Source organism: Triturus cristatus, chromosome 8, assembly GCF_964204655.1.
Source record: "Triturus cristatus chromosome 8, aTriCri1.1, whole genome shotgun sequence".
NCBI classification, from domain to species: domain Eukaryota; kingdom Metazoa; phylum Chordata; class Amphibia; order Caudata; family Salamandridae; genus Triturus; species Triturus cristatus.
Window position 1 is genome coordinate 88,790,140 of NC_140591.1, and position 22,231 is coordinate 88,812,370.

Sequence of the window (22,231 nt, forward strand, 5' to 3'; positions counted from 1 at the left end):
GAGCCTTTATCACACGATAAAATAAGCTGCGTGTCATCAGCCCGCTTCCTCTACCAAGGATACAAAGGGAGAAAGATCAATATTAAAAAGGGTAGGGCTAAGAATGGAGCCTTGAGGGACGCCAACATTGATAGCAGGGACCAGAGAGGAAAAAGGTGGAAGCCAGATTTCCTGTGAGCTATTTTCTAGATAGGAGGAAATCCAATTGATTTAAAACATATGCAAGTAATAATAGATGTCCAATGAGAGAAATAAGCACTGAAAATATGTACAAATACGTCACCTATTGAGCTATACACATTATTCTGGTCAGTTTGACTGGGAAGCCCTTTTCAGTCATCCAGGAGTCTTAATCGGGAAACATCAAAAACTTCCCTGTGATGGTGCGTCCACCCCACCAGCGAGCTTCTGTCTAATTGCCAAAAGTTCCTGTCTTTTATACCTTCACTAACATGGAGAGAGGCTTCTAGAAATTCCCCCTCCCTTCATCTACTGCAAAACCAAGGCTGACTGTACCGGTCTGTGTCGAGGTCAAGAAAGGAAGCTGGCCAAACCTCCATGTTTTGACTCTGAGACAGAGCTGTACAATCTGCACATTTCTCTGGAAAAAACAATCCCAACCCTGTGAAAGGCACAAAACGCACACCCCACACATTCTGTTCCAAGCAAGGTTGTTTTGCTCTGTGCTATGAAGAAATAAAAAATTCCCTCTCCGAAGCTGCAAGAAAGCACAAAATGAAATCATGCGAGAGCACAAAATGATGTTGTACATTCAAAATGGAGTCAAATAAAACACATTGATTCAATAGTTACCACAATCTCACAATTGATAGCACTACAAGGTGTGGGGAGATGGATGCTGCACATATGTTGTTGTCTGTGTGCAGGAAAAATTTGGCAACCCTGGTACGCCATAGGAGAGCCACCATGAAGTGAGTCGGGACCGTTGCTGAACCCAACGGGTCATCAGCCGTGTGCAGTACCAAGTTGACAAACCTGTATTCCAGGTGGCGCCGCTGTGAAGATTACTGCAGTGCCAATCAGGCTGTAGCCCATGTGCTGAATCAAGTTGGCGAACCTGTATGCCAGGTGGGACCGGAGTGAATATTACTGTTGTGCCGATCAGGCTTGAGCTCGTGTGCAGAAGAAAGGGGACGCCGTATGCCAAGGGGGAGTGTCCACCAAGGAAGAAGAGTGGGTGTGCTAAAGCTATGACTGAGGACCAGGATAGTCACCCCTCCCCTTCATGAGAAGAAGACCAAGGAACTTACCAAACATCGGAGGATCATCGATAATCCCCCGGCCACTGCAGTATCGCCGGTGAGGAACTTAAGGACAACCAAACGCAGTCCTCCTACGTGGAGTGTGAAAGACTTACTGGAGGCAGTTGCTGAAGCTTTAGTGACCGCAAAGGAGGCGCGCTCAGAGATTCCAGTCGCTGTAATCCTGCTGGTGAAGCTAAAATGAATTTTGGGGCCAAATGGCCTCAAGGAACTAGCTTGTCAGATAACGCTGCAGTGGTGGAACACTTTTTACTTTATTCGAGAGTCAGAGTGGGACTCCTGAGACAGAGAATACTACTGGAGCTTAACATTAATGTTGCCTATACTAAATGGGGCCTAAACACTAGTACTAGCTATGGGGAAGTGGGACTCAGACCGGCCTATGAAACACTAGAGCCCTGACCCCAGGGGCCTGTGTGTATTGTTTATGAGTATCTTATTTCACTTAGCGGTCATATATAAATACTTCTTTTTTCATAAAACCAAGCATTTGACTGAACAATTTATTGTTGCTGCTGTGTGTAATTTGAGTTATGAGCCTGTGTTCACCCCCGTGTCTACCTCAACCCACCCCGAAGAAGCTGTGAACTGCTCAAACCGTGCTACCACTGAGAGTCATATGCAGATGGGGTACTTGGCCCAGTTGCTCAGGATCAAAAGTAGGCAAGGCCCCAGGACATCAGTAGTAAAAGACATTAACCCCAACGGTTTGGTTAAGTACCTCCCATGGCCTTCTGATCAAAGTTCTGACAAGAACAATAAATCATTTTTTTCCAAAAATACAAAATTTCTAATAAACTGCTTGCCACTTGTTATCTAGCTTTCTCTACCTTACCTACTATGAGCCTCTCTGTTTCAGGGAGATCTTTGAACTGTCTTCGAAATTCTTCACTCCTCTGTTTATATGTGGAACTTGAGACCTAAAACAAAGACAGTGAACTAAGTGAAAAAAGATAAGTAATACAGACAGTGAACTAAGTCAAAACAAAGATAAGTATTGCATGGCCATAGCATATCACAATTTTGCGTTCCCAAGAGCGCTGCTCCACTCATGTGACTCACAACACTGTTAAGACCATTCTCTTATGTGACAAACATAAAGGAAATCAGTAAGCCTACAGCCAACAGCCCAAACCTTGCTTTCGGCATGCTCCCTTCTTCCCTTTTCTCCTTCCAAACCCTGGTACACTGCCATTAAGTGGCACGAAAGAAATGAGACAACCCCAGGGGAACGACAGCACTGAATTCCAGGTGCTGCAGTAAAGCTGGAATAGATGCTTACAAAGAACGAGAGTGAGAAGTCGTACTCGTCCAATATACCACTAACTATGGTGGTGCTGCCGCATGGGGGAGGCTGGAGGGGTCTCAGAGTGGACGGAAGCAGGAGCCACAAAGGTGGGAGATCTGTACCAAAAGGGTGTGCTCCTTTTGACAAATTCAGGGAAACATTTGACTTACCACAGAATCACTTCTTACTAAATGGCGCTGTAACCACAGCGATTCTCCGACACTGGGGTGTGGCCTTGCAGAACTCCCAGACCCATAAGGGCTGTGAGTACATAGCTACAGCATCGGGCACTTACAAGATGATCGTCTGCTTATACAGAGCGATACGGAGAGACAAATAAATCTCTCACTGGATTAACAGATAGATGGGAAGAAGACAGGAATCCCAATAGCAGGGAGCGATTGGGAAGCCATATTGGAAAGAGTTCCTAAAGTATCCCGAAATGCCTGGCTCATGTTGATAAACTTCTACATATTGCACAGAGCATACCTCACACCTGGGAAACTCAACAGACACTTCCATATAGCTCGAGCAGCATGTCCAAGATGTAGAGAAGAGGAGGATGAGTTGCTGCACATGATGTGGAGATGCCCGTCACTTACAGAGTATTGGGGGAGGATTACGAGCACTGTGGCACATATAACATCCAAAAGAAGTCCCCTGCACCCTGAGGCATTGCCTACTAAGTTGGTCCCCACATTCATCCAAGACTAAAGCTAAAAGCAGATTCCAGAAATTGGCTTACATCCTCGCAAAACATAAAATTATAAGGAATTGGGAAACCCCAGGGGGACCCAACATGGACACATGGCAGCGGGAGCTTGAAAGGTGGGCAGGGTATAAGAGCAATGTGCTGCTTAGAGAAGGGGGCGAGGTTCTTCAGACTTGGCAAGGGCCTGGGAAGCACGGGTAGATTGCATGCACGACAAAGAACCCTCGCCTGCATCAACGTCCCCAGGTAACTCGATGGAGAGGACCCTTGTCACCGATGACTGAAGATGAATTGCCTGAGTATGGACACTGATAATGGAGTGTGTGGGAATTACATTATGATCTTGGAGGTAACACCACTTTTGCTTTAGGAGATGAGACATTGCCAACTGGGACACAAGGACATGCAATCAAGAATCAGGACCACTTAGATGCGACTGTGGGAGGGGAAGAGTTGGGTGGGAGGGGAAGAGTTGGGGGGATTGTTTAATGTTATAATTGGATTTTAATGTTTGGCGAAAATAAGCTGACTGGCTTGCTCGTCACTTTGTGGATTATTCTTGGTTATGATGTAAACCCCAATAAACTCTTTACACCAAAAAAAAGTGCACAGGAACTGGAAGCAGTAACACCAAACCTAGTGCTGACAATCTCTCAGGCAACGCGGAGAGGGAAAAACAGAGACATATCTATTACGCTAATACGCTGAGGCAACAAACACCCGAATGCCAGAGAAGATCACAATTAACTGTTAAAAAACAACAACAACAACAAAAAATTAAAACCCAAGTACGGAATCCTTTGTAGTGCCTCTGACCAGGTCTCGATGCATTCACTTTATTTTGTCCCACATAAACACACGCGTTGCGTGCTTAATTTTAGCCTGTGGGGCCAATGGCGCTCATTTTGTGGACCGTCACTTATTTTTTCTCATCAGATATGTCCCGAGGACAAGAAAGGGAAAACACACACGCAGGAAAGACGGAGAAAGAAAGCAAAAGCTCACCAAGGGAGGAAGCAGGAACCTGCAAGAGTGAGATAAAGGGGCAGGGAATGTCTGGCGGTGGATTAGAGAGATCTCGGTGGCTGTAGGACTACACAGCCTTGGTATTCGGCGCTCACATTTAATAGCGCCAGCCACAGGATTCTGAGCAGCATAGCATTATTTTACAAATTAGGCACTGCATATATCCACAACTTCATATTGGATAATACACTTGTATATTCCTGTCAAATAAGTCTGATCGAGCTGTAATAAATCAACTTGTCGGTGAGGTTGTGGGAAAAAACAAACTACTTTTCACTTGCCGCTGAGACCCGAGTGAGCGTCCTTCTGCATATTGGATTAGGGAGGATTAAAAAATAAATAGTAATTAAATAATAATGAATAGCGTTAAATAGCAGAGGCACTACATAATTGTATTCTCACCCTCTCAAAGATAGTACCAAGTAGGAGGACCGGGAAAGTAAAGCCCCCATGAACAAAGATCTGTGGAAATGAATACACACAGCTTTCTGCGCTCATATTAATCCCTTTTTGAACAATGTTTTGATTTTCATAACACTTAAGCACTTACATATAATTTGAGTCCTCAAGGATATTTAAGGCCCTTTAAAAACATCAATCCAATATTAATCACACCGCCTCATACTCAATTTCAATTCATATAGGAATGGCTGAGTTCTTGCCGTTTTGATACCACTAGCTTCACCTAGTCACCCCTTCCTGACCCTCAAGTCTTACTCTGCTTGTGCAGGAAACCTATAGATTTTCAAATGGTGATTTCTAGTGCCATTGAATAATCCATGGCAATGGCCCATTCTTCAATGCCCATATTTACATCCATGTTGTTGATATGTAAGTTATGCAACACCTTTAGTGCCTAGCAGATGGAAAACCTTTTACAATTGGTCTCATGTATGCTTTAACCTCACCAATTTGTAGTTGTAAGATGAAGAGAAATTGTGGCAAGCATACATTTTGTGCATGGAATTACATCTGCAAATCTTGAATAAGAGTAGCAAGTGTTAGAGCTTCACTTTAAGAAATGCTTCCAGAAAAGAATAAATTCAGATTATACAACTGATCTTGAATTGGGAAAGACATGGGTGGCTTCCAAAAGGCAAGATCGCTGGATAAAGTAGATATTTCTAATTTCCATATGGTGCATATGTGTGATTTCAGTCTTTTCCCACCTTCCGAAGCTCCACTGTGGAACATAAATTCAAGGTCTCAATTGCTAACAGAATCAACATGATCTATCATCCAACCATCTTGGTAACTCCTTTACTGAACAGTGCATGAACTAGAACACCTTCCAACTGTTTCACTCCAACAATAATGTATTTACTGGTGATTTCAATCTGCATTGGAGTAAACCAAATGACCCCCCCCTTCTTTGTAACATTGCTAGAAACCCACATACATTAAAGGCGCCACCCTCGATCTTAACATTGCTATTAAGGACTTTCTAATAAGATGACCATGTCTTAGTTGATTGGTTTAACCTCCCTCATTTCCTTTTCTATATTCTATTCCAAATCTGTGACCACGGATGAGCGTAAAACATTGAAAGTCTTGGTTTGTGACGCAAATCTAACCTTTGTAACCATGCATCATGCATTTTGTACAGTGCTCCTCCCTCGTCTGACAATCACAAGGTAAATGACTTCAGTACTAACTACAACAATGTTATGCCTGCAATTATGATGCCTAGTCACCCCCTTCCCCCACAAAAAAGAAAAAGAAAATGGCTCATTGGCACTTCAAAAGAAGAAAAGAAAACCTTAGCACAATCAAATGCGCCTGTCACTAACATATCATTTGCTAAACTATCACATCTGCCAGAATATAAAGCAATGATGCAGCACCAATTACAATGGTCAACAAAAAGCACTTGCCACATCCTTCAATAAAGTCTTCGCTATCCCTGAATGTGAAACAATGCTTACTCGCTGCTCTCCATCCTCAAATTCTCAGCCACCTTGTTTCTTATATACCATCTGCCGCTAGACATATGTCCTGCTCACTAATACTGGAGCCTTTGACTTTCATCAACTGGTTACTAAACCACCCACCAGTCAGGGCACACCCCTTCACACTATATTCGCTCAAAGTAGCCTGAAATCAGTCAAAAGAAACCACCCTTCAATATGGGGTGATTACCACATCATCTAATCTAAAGTTAAACATTCCTTCAACACCGCATCACCCCTCAAGAGTTTAATACAACCGTAGCTAAAATACCTTGTACAAGCTTTCAATAAAAATCGATGCAAGAAAAACTTTGCTTCCTCCATTTCTGAACAGCGATCACATGAGTTATTTTGCTGACAATCTCAAGACGAATCTTTCCTTTAAAAGAGGTAAGAACATCAGAGACCATTTGGACATAGCAGATGGTCTACCCTCCATCCGTAGTCCACAGATAACAGCACCTTTAGGACTTGACCCATTGCTTGGCCATTACAGTTGTGGCACATACAGTGTCTGCATCAAACATTCAACACTAAAACATTAAGCCAAGAGGTGAGCCTTCTGTTAATAAAACATTGTGCATACGGCCCTTGCTCATCTACTTGGATTTAAGCAATCACAGAGTGGAAGACCATTCAGAGAGCAGTAGATTCCAATTAGGCTGCTTTAAAAGGCAGGATATAATATTTGTGGAAGAGAGGAGAAGTCAGATTGCTCAGGCTGATCAAGCAAACTCTGGGCAAGTTCGGGCAACTGAGTTTCCAGTGCCCCCAACTGCCCCCGACTAAAACATGAGGATCCACCAGGTGGAGTAGAATCTCCCCTTCCCTTCACCTGGCTCTGTCCGCTCCCTGCGGCCCTGCCCGCTCCCTGCGGCCCTGCCCTCCCCGATCATAGTGACCTTCCCGTTCCTCCTCAGCCCCTCCCTCGGACTATTTGCTACACGGATTTCATTTGTGAAGACAGCTTAGATTCGGCGACTCTTTCTTACGTTCTTGGATCGCAACGATTTGCACCAGAAACCAATTCAAAAAGATCTTTCGTTTCCCATCCTAGGCAAATGCTACACGGCTGCTCTTGTACTTTTGGTAAGAGCCCCTGAACAAATGCTGTTCCAACAGCTTATTTATTGAGCAGTTTCTTTAGCATTAACAATACCAAGATGGCGATCAAACACATCTTTAAAACAATCACGAAAATGAGCGGGACTTGCTCTGTATGCAATTGTTAAACTTTGTACATTCAGTTATGACAAGTCACAATTAACACTGCATCTCTAGCAGCAGGAAGTGCAACCACATCAGCAGGTGCTTGTTGTAGCCAAATGCGCTTGTCTAATAAAGGATTTCATTTCACTTGCCATAAAAATACATACCAATTGATTTACATCAGCCAAGTTAAGTTTAGAAAATTCAAATACAGTTTGCAATTCGTCACAGAATGTTTGTGGGATATCATGTAGACTGGGGAATTGCCGGTTGATATTTACTAGATAAGTTGGGTACTAGTGAACATGGATGGTGACATACCTCCCTACCCCAGGGCCAGGGTATTCTTGCAGGGGCAGAAAGGCAATGCTATTGGGGTCATCGCTGTTCTCACAAGCAGAAGGGGTATGTCAATCGATTCAGGGGTGCTTTCTCAAGCTTGATCACTCTGTCTAGTCGTTTTTCGAAGACTTTTTCTGGTGATAGTAGGACTGCAAATCAGATCGTTCCGATGTGCTGTTTGGGCATCGGTGGTGTAGAGAACGAGATCACTCCATGTGCGCGAATGGGGTGTTGTGTGCACCTCTCATCTTGTCCTCCTGCAACTCACGTTGTCACCTGCTGTGGTCCCTTCACTTGATGCTCACTGCACTCGCATGAGTGAGATTTGCCTGTGCCCCTCTTGCTGGCCACCTGACCCGTCCTGTTCAAACCCCAGGTGCACCTTGCCGTAGTTCCCCAGCACACTGGGTGAGGAAACACAGAATATCTAATATATTCTCATCCCTTTCTTCTTTCACTTCTATGTTCTCACTAGTGATTTGCGTGACTCAAGTGAATAATTTGACAGTTCAGGGCCTTGTTCAGAGTTGGCGGGCAGCAAGTCGTGTGTCAGAGTGGCAGAGGTAAATACTGTCACCACCCTGACCAGACTACAGCACACCATTGAGATCTTTTCCAGCCCTGCGTTGATCTATCTGCCTTCTGAGAAGACGATGGCGACTTCTCTGAAAGCATAGAGGTTTGAGAGGGGCCACCATCTTTTAGGCACCTGACCAGCAAACGTTTTGTTTTTAAAATAAACTTCCAAAGCAGGAGTTTGTTTCCTAAAACACCAATGACCCAAATATCCTTGGAGGTTTCTCCGAGAATAGGGAGGTCATGTTAATTTGTTTCTGTATGTGAGTGCAAGGGTCTCCCTGGCAGTTATTAACTGGAAAAAAGTACATCAGACCGCTCTAAACAGGGAGGATGGTCTGATGCACATACACTCATTGTTCAATTCTGACTGTGTAGGGTTTCCAGAGCCAGTCAGCAGGGGCACTGTCATCGCTAACAAGAAAGTCCGATTGACTAATTAGAGCTCCCATACAATGACGGCCCAATTCCATCGGTGTAGGGTTTCCAGAGATGGAGCCAGCCAGGGCACTTCTGTTGCAAACATGAAGATCCGCCTGACTCCAAGTGGAGCGCCCATACAATGAGGGCTAATCCCATCGGTGTAGGGTTTCCAAAGATGGAGCTAGCCAGGGCACTGCTGTTGCAAACATCACTCACCATGAACCGACAGGTCAACGCCGTCACCTCCAGCTGCTTCAACACCCTCCGTAAGACCTTCAAGTATATCTCCCCCTGAGTCAAGGAAGACAGTCACCCACGCACTCATCACCAGCAGACTGGACAATGGAAACGCACTCTGCGCCGGCATCAACAAGTCCCTATTCTGCAAACTCCAGACAATACAGAACACCGCCGCCAGACTCGTCCTCTGCATCCCCTGACACAAACACATCAGTCAACACCTACGAAATCTCCACTGGCTCCCCGTGGAGAAAAGAGTCACTTTCAAAATCCTCACTCACGCCTACAAATGCCTACACAACAACGGACCCAAATACCTCAATGACAGAATCAACTTCCACGTACCCAAAAGAAACCTCAGATCTTTCAACCTCGCACTGGCCGAAACCCCGCGCATCTACAGAGGCAGAATATCCTTCTCTCATATTGCAGCAAAGACCTGGAACGAGCTACCGGCAAACATAAGACGCGCCCCCTCCCTGAACACCTTCAGGAAGTCCCTCAAGACCTGGCTCTTCAGCTAAACAGATCAGCGAACTAACCCCCCCACCCCCCCCCCCCTTCAGCGCCTTGAGACCCTAACGGGTGATTAGAGCGCTTTTACAATTCCCTGATTGATTGATTGAAAGGTCCACCTGACTCCAAGTAGAGCAGGTGGCTTGGGCAGGCAGTGCACTCTGATATTTGAGGCATAGTACCTGTCTGCCAAACTCTAAATCACATACTCTGTTTCTCATATATGTCTTCCAATCTTTGCATCTGAGATTCTGGATTATGCTTCATAGCTTCCTAGTACTAATTTAAAAAGGATGACCATTGGTATGGACTGGATTTATACTTGGATCCTTCCAGCGTTTAAGGTCCTTCAGGTGCTCAATGCCAAAGATATCATCTTTTCTCAAATACTTTTTATCCTCGACGCTAGTGCACTTAACTGAATATGCAATATACCAGCACGTCCTTTTTCCATGCTAATGGTACACTGCATAGCCTAGACACTGATGTGCAGGGTCTTTTTCAACCTAAGGGTTCTCTGCCTCCACTTCCCTACTATCCCCTTATTTCAAGCAATGTCCACAGAGATGTGTGTGCCAGCCTTGCGCCGCAGCTCATCCTGTGGGGGGAGTGGGGTAGAAGGGTAGGAAGGATAATCTGGAATCTAACAGTTCTTCCCATTTGTTCCTATGGTTGGCACAGGATAGTTTGTTCACGCCTGCACACTGACCTGCTGGCATTTAGAAACTGCTGTTGGAGCAGTTCTGGGGCTGCATGATCAATGCACCTTTCATTCACACATTCATCTTCTAAATGCTGTGAGCGCCCCCTCTCCACAACCTTCTCAAGCCTCTTGATCTGTGACAGAAAGCACCCCCCCCAATCCCCATCACTCACCAGTTTATCCCATCATCACCGCTCCAGATGGCAATTTCAGTACAAATCTCTAAATGGATAATAAACACAATCAGACTCCACATTTTGAAACTGTGCTGGCGCGCTCTGACCTAGTTGGTGAGTCGAGCGCCTGGACGTTCTCAACAGTCCCTTCGGAGAACCCTGTTTTACCTGTGTGGCACCTGGGGTTGTGATGAGGAGCCCAATCAAGCTCCACTACCCATATCGGATTAAGCACAGGCTTGCATGAAGACTGGTAAAGAAGTCTGCACACACTCCAATTCAAGTCTGAATGAATTTATTATTAAAAGAAAAATCACAATCTGTGACTCTCAGTTCCAGACGCCAAGATTTCCTTAAAAACCGGAGAGTAAGGTACTCTAAGTATACAGAGGCAGAACACCATATTATAGGAGCATGAAAAAGTTTCTTCAATTAAGATATGTGGGCATAGCTAAACAAAGGGAGTATAGAGGTGTCTGGATCCTGGGACCATGATAAAAGAAGAAGACAACCTTCAGTTGTAACAAGAACGTCAGTATTTTTGGCTAAGCCAAATGTAATGAACACTTTCATGGCCTGGGAATCAAGATGTGAAGGAAAGGCTCAAAAAGATCACTGACTGTTACTTCCTTAAGGCATGATTAGCAACAGCAGGAAACATGGATGCTGCAGTAATAAGTCAAAGGTAATAACTCACATTATACAGCTTCAAAGCCCTTTCATTGTGCACAGGGGGAAGGATCAAGAAGTGCTCCGGACCCATGTCGAGAAGGCGCTGAAAAACAGGAACTATTTTCTTAAACAGATTCTATTGGGTTTTCAGTAGGCATAAAACAAGGGATTACTGGTTACAGTGCTGAGGTTTGAAAAGTGACAAAAGCAATGAAAATTACTTAACAATAACAAATGTAAATGTTTTCAGTTACGGTCGCCCACTACTCCCAATTGTGGGATAGTATAGAAGAAGGAAACCGAGCAACGGTCCAATACTCAGTCTCAGCAACCTTTTACATAGTATAGACAACAGAGTATGTTATTGATCTACAATGATCCCCTCTGTCAGTCCTTGTATTTCTACATAACTCTAACCCTCCCCGATAAGTCTCCTACCCTCCCCACCCCCCAGGCGTGTTGCTTACAAATCGAACCCTATTTGTGTATTCTAGGGTTATCATATGTTTTAAATCACCCTCCGCTCTAGCGATAGTGTGTCATTGAGAGTTTGGTAGGGGGGCACCTGAGGTGGAGCGCCCAGCCTGATGTGTAAACATAAGGAGATGATGGACGGAGCATAGAAACTTTTCAGACACTCACCCCCAGTCACAGATCTAAGTTAAATCCAACATCGTTCTTTAGCTCACTTCGCCACCCCAGTTCAGACACAGCTGTATGCAAATCAGTCTTGACCCTGTGCCTCATGGGAACAGTCCAGCCCGAACAGCCAAGCCATGTCTTCCCTGGACCGGAAACAAGCATCCTGGGACCAATATCGGGGTAACAGCCCTCATCAGCCAGGATGGCTTGAATCCAGTGGCAAAGTGAGCAAGGGACCCACGTCTGGGCATACCCTGCCAACTTAGGGCGAACAATGCAAACACAAGGAGATGATGGACAGAGTGCTGAAACTTTTCAGACACTTACCCCCAGTATGTGGGCATCACCTAGGCTCTGTGGTATAGCTTGGGGGGAGGGGGAGACTATTCGTCATTAGCAGGGCCTACTTCCACTAGACCATCTTCCCTGTCCTCATCTGGGTGTTTCAAGAGCTCTACCAGTGCCACCCATGCCCTGGACATTTCTAATGTTTTCTCGCTCCCTGTCCTTTTTGCTATTTGCATTCTTACTGTTCCCTCGCATTCCGCCCATTTAACAAATTCTCTCGTCCATCTGGATATATTAGGGCCATTCCTCACTTTCCTGGGACTAGTAATATCTCTTTTAGCCAATACCAACCCAAAGTCTAAAAACGTACTTGTGACCTTGTTCCTGGCTGTGTGGGGGAACCAGGGCAGCAGGCAATAACCTGGGGTCGCTTCAACTTCCCGGTCTGTTACGGTCACCAAGACTGTGACAACCCCCTCCCAGAAACTGCTCAAATTTGGGCAATCCCAGAACATATGCAGTAGCCCCACTCCCTCCATTACAGAAGGAGCAAGCAGCTGAGTTGGTATCAAAGTATTCATTAATCTTACCCGGGGCAAGGTACGCTCCGTGTAAGACGTAGAAGTGGAACAGCTGGAAACGCGCATTCCTAGTACACTTCCAGGCTCTTTCCACCAACTCCCCCCATGGTTTTTCAGCTATAGCCTCACCCAAATCCTCCTCCCACTTGAGATGTAACTCAGTCAAGGATTGTAGTATTTCATGCGTTAGGCGCCTATATAAACAAGTAACCGCCTTGAAAGTTTCGGCTGCTGTCACTATGTATTGGCAGACCATGGACGTCTGGGGTTCAGAGTCCTGTCTGCCAGTGTTTCCGCATTGCTGCCGTGAGAGCTGTATGTAGGAGAAAATCACCTCTTGGTAGGTCATACCTCTCGGAGATCATTGAAGGGGAGCATGGCACTTTCTTCATATAGATCCCTTATGGTAGATATCAACACTTCTCCCCAAGCCTCTAATCTACGCCAATTCCCCCTGTGCGGCGTCAGATGACACATTATGTACTCTAATGTTGCCTGGCTTAACCCTATTTGGTATGTTCCTTGAGAGGACCAAGCGGTAGAGAAAACATAGCAATTGGTATCCCACCACCACCCCCTGCTTGTCTCCTTACTCTCCCCATCACCTTACACACCCAGGCAAACACCACTTGCCTGGGAAATAAAAACAGTGTCTCTCAGGTTTCCACTAGCAGCTACTGCTTCTCCACACTATATGTAAGGAGTGTTATTTATATAGGCCATAACATAGGTAGTGCTGTCCACAGCTTGCAGCATTCCCCTTCTGACTGAGTCTGAGTGATGGCCACTCCTACCCTGGGATCATCCGTGTTGGGATTTGGAAATGATGGGTTAGAGGACTACCATATTCCACCTATGTTACACAGAAGTCACAACTCATCTTCAGAGATGATGAGTAGAGATTTACCCAAGGACCCATCTGGCTGAGTCCTGGGGTCTCTGATTACCAACAGTAGGTAGGGCTAACATACGCACTCTCCTAATTATGTCACTGCCCCACAACTTCTCTCCGCCCAGAGCAGACAGTCGTATTCCCTCTATAATGGCAAAATGCAGGCCAAAATATACTAGAAGTAATTTTTGGCATGGCCTCTGTGGGAAAAAAATGTTGGTGCTTGCATACTGGAGGAAATTCTTGTCACTGGGGCACCCTTGAGAAAATGCTTTCGCTGGGACTGTGGAAGTAATTCTAAGCATAAAGGAGGGCATCCAAGGCAAAATGCAAACCCGAAAATACTGGAAGAAATACTCAACTTAAAGGGACAGATGTGGTAAAATGATGGTGCTGGCATACTGGAGAAAATGCTTTGTCTCAGATATGACAGTTATGGAATACTGGGGCCGAGGGGGCAGGTTGAGGAGAACAAACAATGATAAAGAGCTGCCTCCGAAATACTTGAGTTTATTTTTGACATATGGGACATCCATGGTATTTGGCCATTACTAGAAGCAAAATTCTGGTACTTGAATATTGTATGTAATTATTGCTATGGGGGTACACATAACAAAATACTAGCACAATGAATGTAATTCTTAACATGTGGCGAACTCTCAAGGCAAATTTAGAAAAAAAATGGGGTGACCGGCTGGCACATATTACGCCTCACCATTTTTAGAGATCATCAACCGCCACTGTTCAACAGACTAGTAGTTAAAGCAGGTGGCCTGAGAAATAGAGGCCCATTATCCTCTCAAATAAGATCACGGATGCCACGGCAGCATCAGATCTGCAGACTATCTGCAAGGGACTTGGGGGTGTGGTCAAAAGGTGGTCATGCAAACCAAGATGGATGCATTGTAGCTAGGCCTGGGAGTAAAATTCCACATTGCACGCAGAATTTGCAGAACTCGAGAACTCTGCATTCCATGGCGAACACAGAGTTCCCGATAAATTCCACATTCCGCCTCGTAGCGGAATTTATTTTCTGATGACGTGTTCGAGCCGGGTTTTTGCAAGCGCTCGTGAGCGCCAACGAGATATGCCGGCTGCTCGCGAGCGCCAGGGAGACTTGCCGACTGATCGTGAGACTTGCCGGCCGCTAGCACGGCTTCAAGTCGCACCTGTAAGATCGGTTGCATTTTTTTGTAAATACAGCGAGCGCGAGAGAGCACCAGTGACCTCCGCTGCATCTGCGAGCCAATTTTGTCCCAGTGTGCCATTCACGCACAATTTCGAGTGTTGCAGAACATCAAAAACGCAGTGCGAACGGACGCTTTGAGCAGCTCCGCCCGCTCACAGCATCTCATGGCCTAATTGCAACAAGCCACTTCGCTCCTTGCCAAAAATCCAGAATTACCTTGGGCCCCATGGTGTCCTCCAACAGAAAGTAGGCTTGCCCGCACAGTGCACATAGATTGGAGAAGAAAAAAACATCCCTTCGACCAAAAGAGAACACCAAAAGAGGTGAATCAGTTGGGGTGGACTAGTAGGGAGCAGCCATATGGATGCATGGGCCTGAATATGTCAGAATGCACCATTAGAAGGGGATGGTACTAAATCATAGCCTCACGGAGGGCAAAAATAAGAGTAATAAAGAAGCGTAACAAAGGGGAAAAGTGGCACACAAAAAAATAGCATGTCCAGTTGCTCTGCAACAATTTTTGGAAGGAATGCAAGACTCTGGGGTGAGTGCAGGTCAGAGTGGAGAAAAAGAGACCTCAGGAGCTGAGAAGGTAGAAGACCTGTAACTGCAGTCTTTCTGATGAATGTTGGGTACAAGGGTGAAGAGACAGCCACATGGCAGGATCTAAAGTAAAGAGACGGCAGAGTAGAAAATCTAGCAGAATGCACCGTGGTTAGAGCTGGGCCCAGTCACTGACAGGTGAGGGGGTGTAGTGGAGACAGGGTTTTATGCGCACACATTGCTATGTTAGCATAAGTGCTTTAGAAGTTAAACGCCATCTTGCAGCTTTTGCACACAACACTACAGGTAGCTGTTTTTACAAGTAAAACTGCTTGCTTGCTTTTTCTTCACATGAGAACGGACTGTTGTGCACATCTCTAAACGTGCACCGCAACCTTAGTCTGAACACTGTGTGCAGAAGCCGCCAAGGTCAAATAACAATGTATGCAGTTGAATTCAGGTTGATCGGCCCACGCTCTAGACAACAAGCACACAGCTGCAAATATCTGAAACTCGGGTGCCTTTAATATTGCATTTGCATGCATGATTCAGGCCCTTGGAGAAAACCTTTCTAGACACAGAGCAGTGCTGATCCTATGATGTGATTCACCTAAGCTGATTTTTGAGGTATGGGGTTGCCCATTCAAACCTAGAGACCTTCTATTAGTTTATATAAATAGTTTACTAGCCAAGGGAGGGTGCTTCACAAGGTGTTATAGGACCTGTTTTCCACTAACATTTTTTATATAATTTCTCCATTCATTTTCTATGGAATTGTAACAATGCTGATGGTTTTATTTCTAATCATTTGTCTGCTTATGTTAGCTAAAGTACTGCACCTTAGAGCACGTAGTTAAAAATAAACATTTTAAACTTTTCCGTGTCTCTGATTACTCTTGTTGTGGACTGATATTAGAATAATAACGAAAAGGTGTTTCTGATTCCCACCATTCCTGGGAGTACTCTAAGTCGCTTGTTCTGGATTGTCTAATCATTGGTAGCTTCGAGATGATACGGAGAACGAATGAGACACTTATGTTTCCATTTTTACACATGTGATTACTGTCTGGGCAAAGTATTCACTTCATCCAGTTTACCACCGAAATACACCAGCAAGGAATTGAAAGGTGGCTAGTCACCTTTTGTAAAGGGCTGTCCACTGCACGGCAACATGAGTGACTACATCTTTAATACCTCTTAATCCTTTTGAACTAGAAACTAATTTTTTGTTCAAATCCACAGATTTTGCAGCAGATGACCAAGTAGCAAATGCAGCAAATCCATAATTATGCTGAAAGCGCCGCAGAATCGCATCATTACAGTGGTCCTGCCAGAAAATCACAAAACTGAATCCTAGTTGGCGCTGTGGGGGAATAGTGGCATGTGTAAATACTGTTAAACTCCACATCCCTTCTGTGTGCATGGTTTATTAATGGCAGTGACATTTTTAGCCGATTTAATTAGTTGTGTTTTAGTTGGTTGTAGTTGATGCAGAGATGAAACAAGCATTTGCAATGCAATCGGTCTCGCCTTTGAGAACCTATATGTATTTAGCTATGCAGCACATTAGCCTGGGTGCTGAACATCTACTGTTCTTTAAAAAGGAGGGAGAGTAAGCACCAAACTGCGTGACACGGTAGGTATGGGAACACATGGAGAGAAATTTTGCCTTTCAGCGGGAAATTGTATAGTCCAGAGCTCTGTTATTAATATAAAATCAGGGCCTTCGGTGGTCATATCACTGAAAATACAAGATTTGAAAAAAATATTTTTGTCTACGGGTGCTCGTGGAAGACCATTTCTATAGACTAGAATCTAGAGCATGCTAAAGTGACACTGGTATTTTACTGACCTTTTCTGGTAGTTTTCTATCAAGACAAATAGAGGCACTTGATCAGAAAAAAAAAGTCCTTAAGCGGAAGCAGACAAGTCCTAGGGCTGATCTACGGAGCCCACATAGTACATACACATACAAGTATATACTAAAGTACAATTCCTGGAGCACCACATAAAGACACCATAAGCATTAAATGCGCACTAGTGAATGCGAGATCTATGTGCAAACACAAAGAAGAGGTGGCCGAACTAATATCGGCACACAAATTAGACATTCTGTTCATAACAGAAACATGGGCCGACTTGGCTTCTGACCCCGATCTCGTGACAGCCGTCCCTGAGGGCTACTACATTGTCAGACAAGACAGACCGGCCGGAAAAAAAGGAGGCGGCCTCGCCATAATCCTACTGCAAAATCTAGCAGTAAAAACTGGAACTTCAGCCACTATCCCGGCTGAAACACTATCTTTCTCCATCACGCTTTCCCCCACCCAAGTGTTCAATGGAGTCCTGCTCTATCGCCCCCCTGCGGCCCGAACACCATTTCTCCAATCCATCAGCACTTTATTAGAAACTGTGCCAGAAGTCTCTGACTTCACAATACTCGGAGATTTTAACTTTCATCTAGAAAACACCCTAGACAAAGATACTCTGAGTTTGATTGAGGACCTTAAGGCAGCCGGCCTAAACCAGCTGGTCACCTTACCTACACACAAAGCAGGCCACATTCTTGACGGATTGTTCACGAATAACCCGGCCATTGCCCCCCCTACTGTAACTCCAATTGTATGGTCAGATCACGCAGTGGTGGTTTTCTGCGTTAGTGTTAAAAAACACAAAAATCAACCCTCGGCAAAAAAACAACAGAGGCTCTGCAGGGATTGGAAAAATATAGAAACGATCACCTTAGCCGAAACTCTCGGAAACACTAAACCACCCCCAGTATCTGACCCTCAACTAGCAGCAAATAATTTTAACCAATGGCTTACAGATACTTTAAATCAAGTAGCGCCTCTAAAAAGAGTGCGGTCTAATCGTGCAACACCATCAGCCCCATGGTTCTCCGAACTGCTAAGAATAGAGAGACAGAAATGCCGCAATCTAGAAAGGCATTGGCGAGTCAACTATGATAACAACGACAAAGAAAGATACAAACAAGCGCTATCAGACTACAGGAAAACGCTAAGACAGGAAAAAAGCAAATATTTCTGTGAACAGATAGAAAGAGCACAGAATTCCAGTAAGCAACTATACCAGACCGTGGCTACATTAACAACGATACCAACAGCCAATATCACTGAAACCTCCCAAGACCTTTGCAATAAAATGGCCGACTTCTTCAGGACCAAGGTAACTGAAATTTTCGATAAATTTAACAACATCACGAATGAGGAATTGTCAGACGACACCAAGAACATAGAACTCACGTCCTCATCTCTGAACGAATTTATCCCCCCATCACTAACAGAAATAAAAGACCTCATTAAAACCACCATGTCAGGATCCCCTCTTGATCCATGCCCACCAACCATTATCAAACTAACATCTGATGTAGTAGCACCAATCCTGGAGAACATCTGCAGCACCATCTGTGAGACAGGAACCTATCCCCAAAATTGGAAAACTGCAATAATAAAGCCTCTATTAAAGAAACCAACTCTTAACACCTTGGAATTAAAAAATTACCGCCCTATAGCAGCTCTCCCCTACCCATCAAAAATTCTTGAAAAAGCCATAAACAAACAGCTGGCCAACTACATTGATCAAAATAACCTGTTGGATAACACCCAGTTCGGGTTCAGAAGAGGACATGGAACGGAGACAGCGCTCATCAAGGCCTCTGAAGAGATCAGACAGATCATGGACCAGGGCGGTTCGGCTGTTCTGATCCTGCTAGATCTATCAGCGGCCTTTGACACGGTCGATCATAACATCCTGATCGACCGTGTCAAAGCTATGGGCATAAAGGGCAGGGCTGTGGAACTTCTGACCTCTTTCCTAGCCAATAGAGAACAGTCAGTGAAGATGGGGAACTTCTATTCACCAACGTTCGTGCTGCCATGCGGAGTCCCCCAGGGATCCTCGCTGAGTCCGACACTTTTCAACATCTATGTGTCGGACCTGGCGAGGATCATTAAAACCCATGGAATGGGAGTGACTTCGTACGCCGACGACACCCAGTTGGTGTTGGCAGTACATAAGAACGGGATTGAAGTAGCAGCCAACTTTCAGACCGGTATGAGAGCCATTAGTCACTGGATGGACAATAATTGTCTAAAACTAAACACCGATAAGACCGAGGTAATGGTGTTTGGAGACCTAAAACCATCTTGGTCTCCGATCTGGTGGCCATCGGAAATGGGCAATCCACCTATCCCAGTTTCTAAGGTCAGAAACCTAGGAGTGTTGTTCGACAACAAACTAAGTTTCACCAATCACGCCAACGCAGTGGTCTCCTCTTCCCTCTTCACGCTACGGAAGGTGAAAAAGCTACTACCCTACCTACCACTGTCTGCTGGGAAAACCCTGATGTCCTCCTTGGTGTTATCCAAGGTGGACTACTGCAACGGGCTTCTGCTGAACGCCCAGGAGCAGGTCCTCAAAAAGCTACAAATGGTGCAGAACGCCGCGGCGCGAATCCTGACCAGAACACCCAAGTTTGCACCGATTTCATCAGTCATTTACCAACTTCACTGGCTCCCAATAAAAAAGAGAACTAAATTCAAGGCTCTGTGCATTATATACAGAGCACTGAACAGCCAAGGACCCGACTTCTTTAGGGAATCACTGCAGCTGTACGTTCCCAAAAGAGCGCTAAGATCAGCCTCATCCGCTTCACTATGCATTCAACGAGTGAGAACAGTCACCTGGGGAGACAGACGCTTCATGGTGGCCGCCTCGAGGCTCTGGAACTCCTTGCCCCATCACATAAAAACCAGCCCCTCACTATTGCTCTTCAGAAGGCAAGTGAAGACATGGCTATTCACTCAATAATGCACAGGACGTGCCTCCTTGTCTGCCCAGCGCCGAGACACCATTTATGGTATTTGTTCGCGCTTTAGAAATTTAGAAATAAATAATAAATAAATAAGTATATACAAGAGGTCTTGAATGCTCGACCTAAACACACAAAGGGAAAAGAAGGAGGAAGAGAAAGACTTAAGTAGAGTCACAAAGGGAGACAGCAGGAACCAGCAAGAGGAATAAACGAGCCAAGGGTGTCAGATACTGGATTAAAGAAGCCCTGGGTGATTTCAGTACTAGGGAGCCCTGGTATTAGGCCCGCCGACATTTATTTAATAGGGCTTCCTAGCAGAGCTTTGGGCACCGGTACTCATTATTTGACAAATTAAGCACTGACGCATCTGAAAAACACTTTTCCTTTGACGATGCACACAGCACTCATCCCACTGTGGCACAGCGCTTTCCTATTCACATTCCACTCGCAGGCTCCCGCACCCCACGTGTGGAAGTGCTTCGGGCTCGTGCTCTGACCAACTTGCTCCTTTAATGGACTGTAATGGAAGTGAAGTTCCTTGTGCGCTGCAGGGCTCGGGGTTTACTGCTCCGGTGTCCCGGTGGGAGAAACACAGAGTAGCTGAAGCACGAGGCAGGAAACGCAGAAATTACCCGAGAGCATAGCTGCCAAAGTTTTAGATTGCTATGTGTGACATCTTCATAATTTCTGTGTAATTATGAGTGCCATTAGAACCACTATGAGTGACACTGTTCTCGCCAGAAAAAACAACCAATAAAAGATGAGGGAAACATAAATATCAGAAATCTGACCCATTTGAGCAACGAGAAACTCTAAGATCTTAAAACTGCTGCAAATTCATGAGGTGGCTGAGTCATATTTACAACAAAATTATCAAAATATCATACATAGCAATCTGAAACCTTGGCAGATATGAAAGAGGGAGAGCATCACTTCACATGACATAGCATTGAAGACCATGCCCATACTTCTGTTCTTGACAAAGAGACTGGTTTACTTACATATTTCATAAAAGTGATAGGAAGTATGTGTTTTATTCTATTGCTATTTTATTGCTTCTCTTGTACAATGCTGATCATATAATAAACTTGTGAATTTTGGTTGGCATAATGTATTGACTAATAAGAATAAAAAGGCAGAAGCAATGCCAATTAGACAAAAAGAAAAGAAAAGGAGCATGGTAAAACAAGGAGAATAACACAAATCACTTTTACCAGGTGGTGTTTGTTGTCCAAGACGAGGCCATGCAAAAAATTAACGTGATGGGAAAAGGTTTTCCACTTGGAGTGGGGTGAACTAAGTCGGTAAAGCTGTCTCTGCAGGGGCCACCTTATTCATAAGTGAATGTTGTAAGCAGGAACGTAAGACTTGTGAAGTAACTACTAATATTAGTCTCAGATGTCACCACTAGGAAAAAATAAAAGCGGACAGCTAGAAAGCAGGTCACATGGCTCCGCTAAGAATTAACACTAAAAGTAGCAAGGGCTTGCGTTTACAGTGCAGAACCGCCTAACAGGTTGTGAGAGGCCCTAACACAGAGCCCAGCTGCCTCGGGCCTATAGCGTACATTAATTGGAGTCAGCTGACTCACGGACTCTCGCTGGCGCAGTTAGCAGTGTCATGACAGCATGGTGCTGGGCAAGTCTCAGGAGAGGCTGGGAGATACACACAGCGGTCACAGCAGGCTGTATTATTTCAAAATGTAACACCAGTGAAGTGAGCAGTCCAGGGGTCTGGCGCACCACAGCTACAATTCACTTACTTGAACGAGTCAATAAACTAAGAGAACTGCATGTACTCTGTAGCAAAGAGAAACCTTTTAAGTCATTTTTAAAACATACTTACTGCATATTTGCTATGCCGTGGGTTTAAGAACAAGCTGCGCACGGTTCACCTGCAGAGTACATCTTCTTGCCCGCGCTGTGACCTGGGAAATGTCTGGGAGCCCCAAGAGATTGTCACATACATGAGACTGGTCGGGCCAGGAGAAGTAGGGGACACATTTGTACTCAGCAAGGAATGTTCGAATCTGATACTTATAATTTGTACCCAGCAGTACACAGCTCTTTTCCTGTAATATGGATTGCACAGCTCAGAGACTTTTTTTAAATATATTTTTGTGAAAGTCACTACTTATCACAGGAACA

At 44.9% G+C, this 22,231-nt stretch overlaps 1 protein-coding gene across 5 annotated transcripts in view; it reads right to left on the reverse strand.

Moving 5' to 3' along the window:
• Positions 1-22,231, reverse strand: part of GRAMD1C (GRAM domain containing 1C) — a 1,366,575-nt gene that overhangs the window by 1,187,020 nt on the left and 157,324 nt on the right. For 3 of the 5 annotated variants that reach the window (XM_085621075.1, XM_085621074.1, XM_085621078.1), the window contains 2 exons: positions 11,141-11,218; positions 2,119-2,203 (listed from right to left, as the gene is read on the reverse strand). In XM_085621075.1, coding sequence (XP_085477201.1) covers positions 2,119-2,203; positions 11,141-11,218 — 163 coding nt within the window. The remainder of the gene's footprint in view (positions 1-2,118; positions 2,204-11,140; positions 11,219-22,231) is intronic. The other 2 variants (XM_085621077.1, XM_085621076.1) reach the window with 1 other exon arrangement.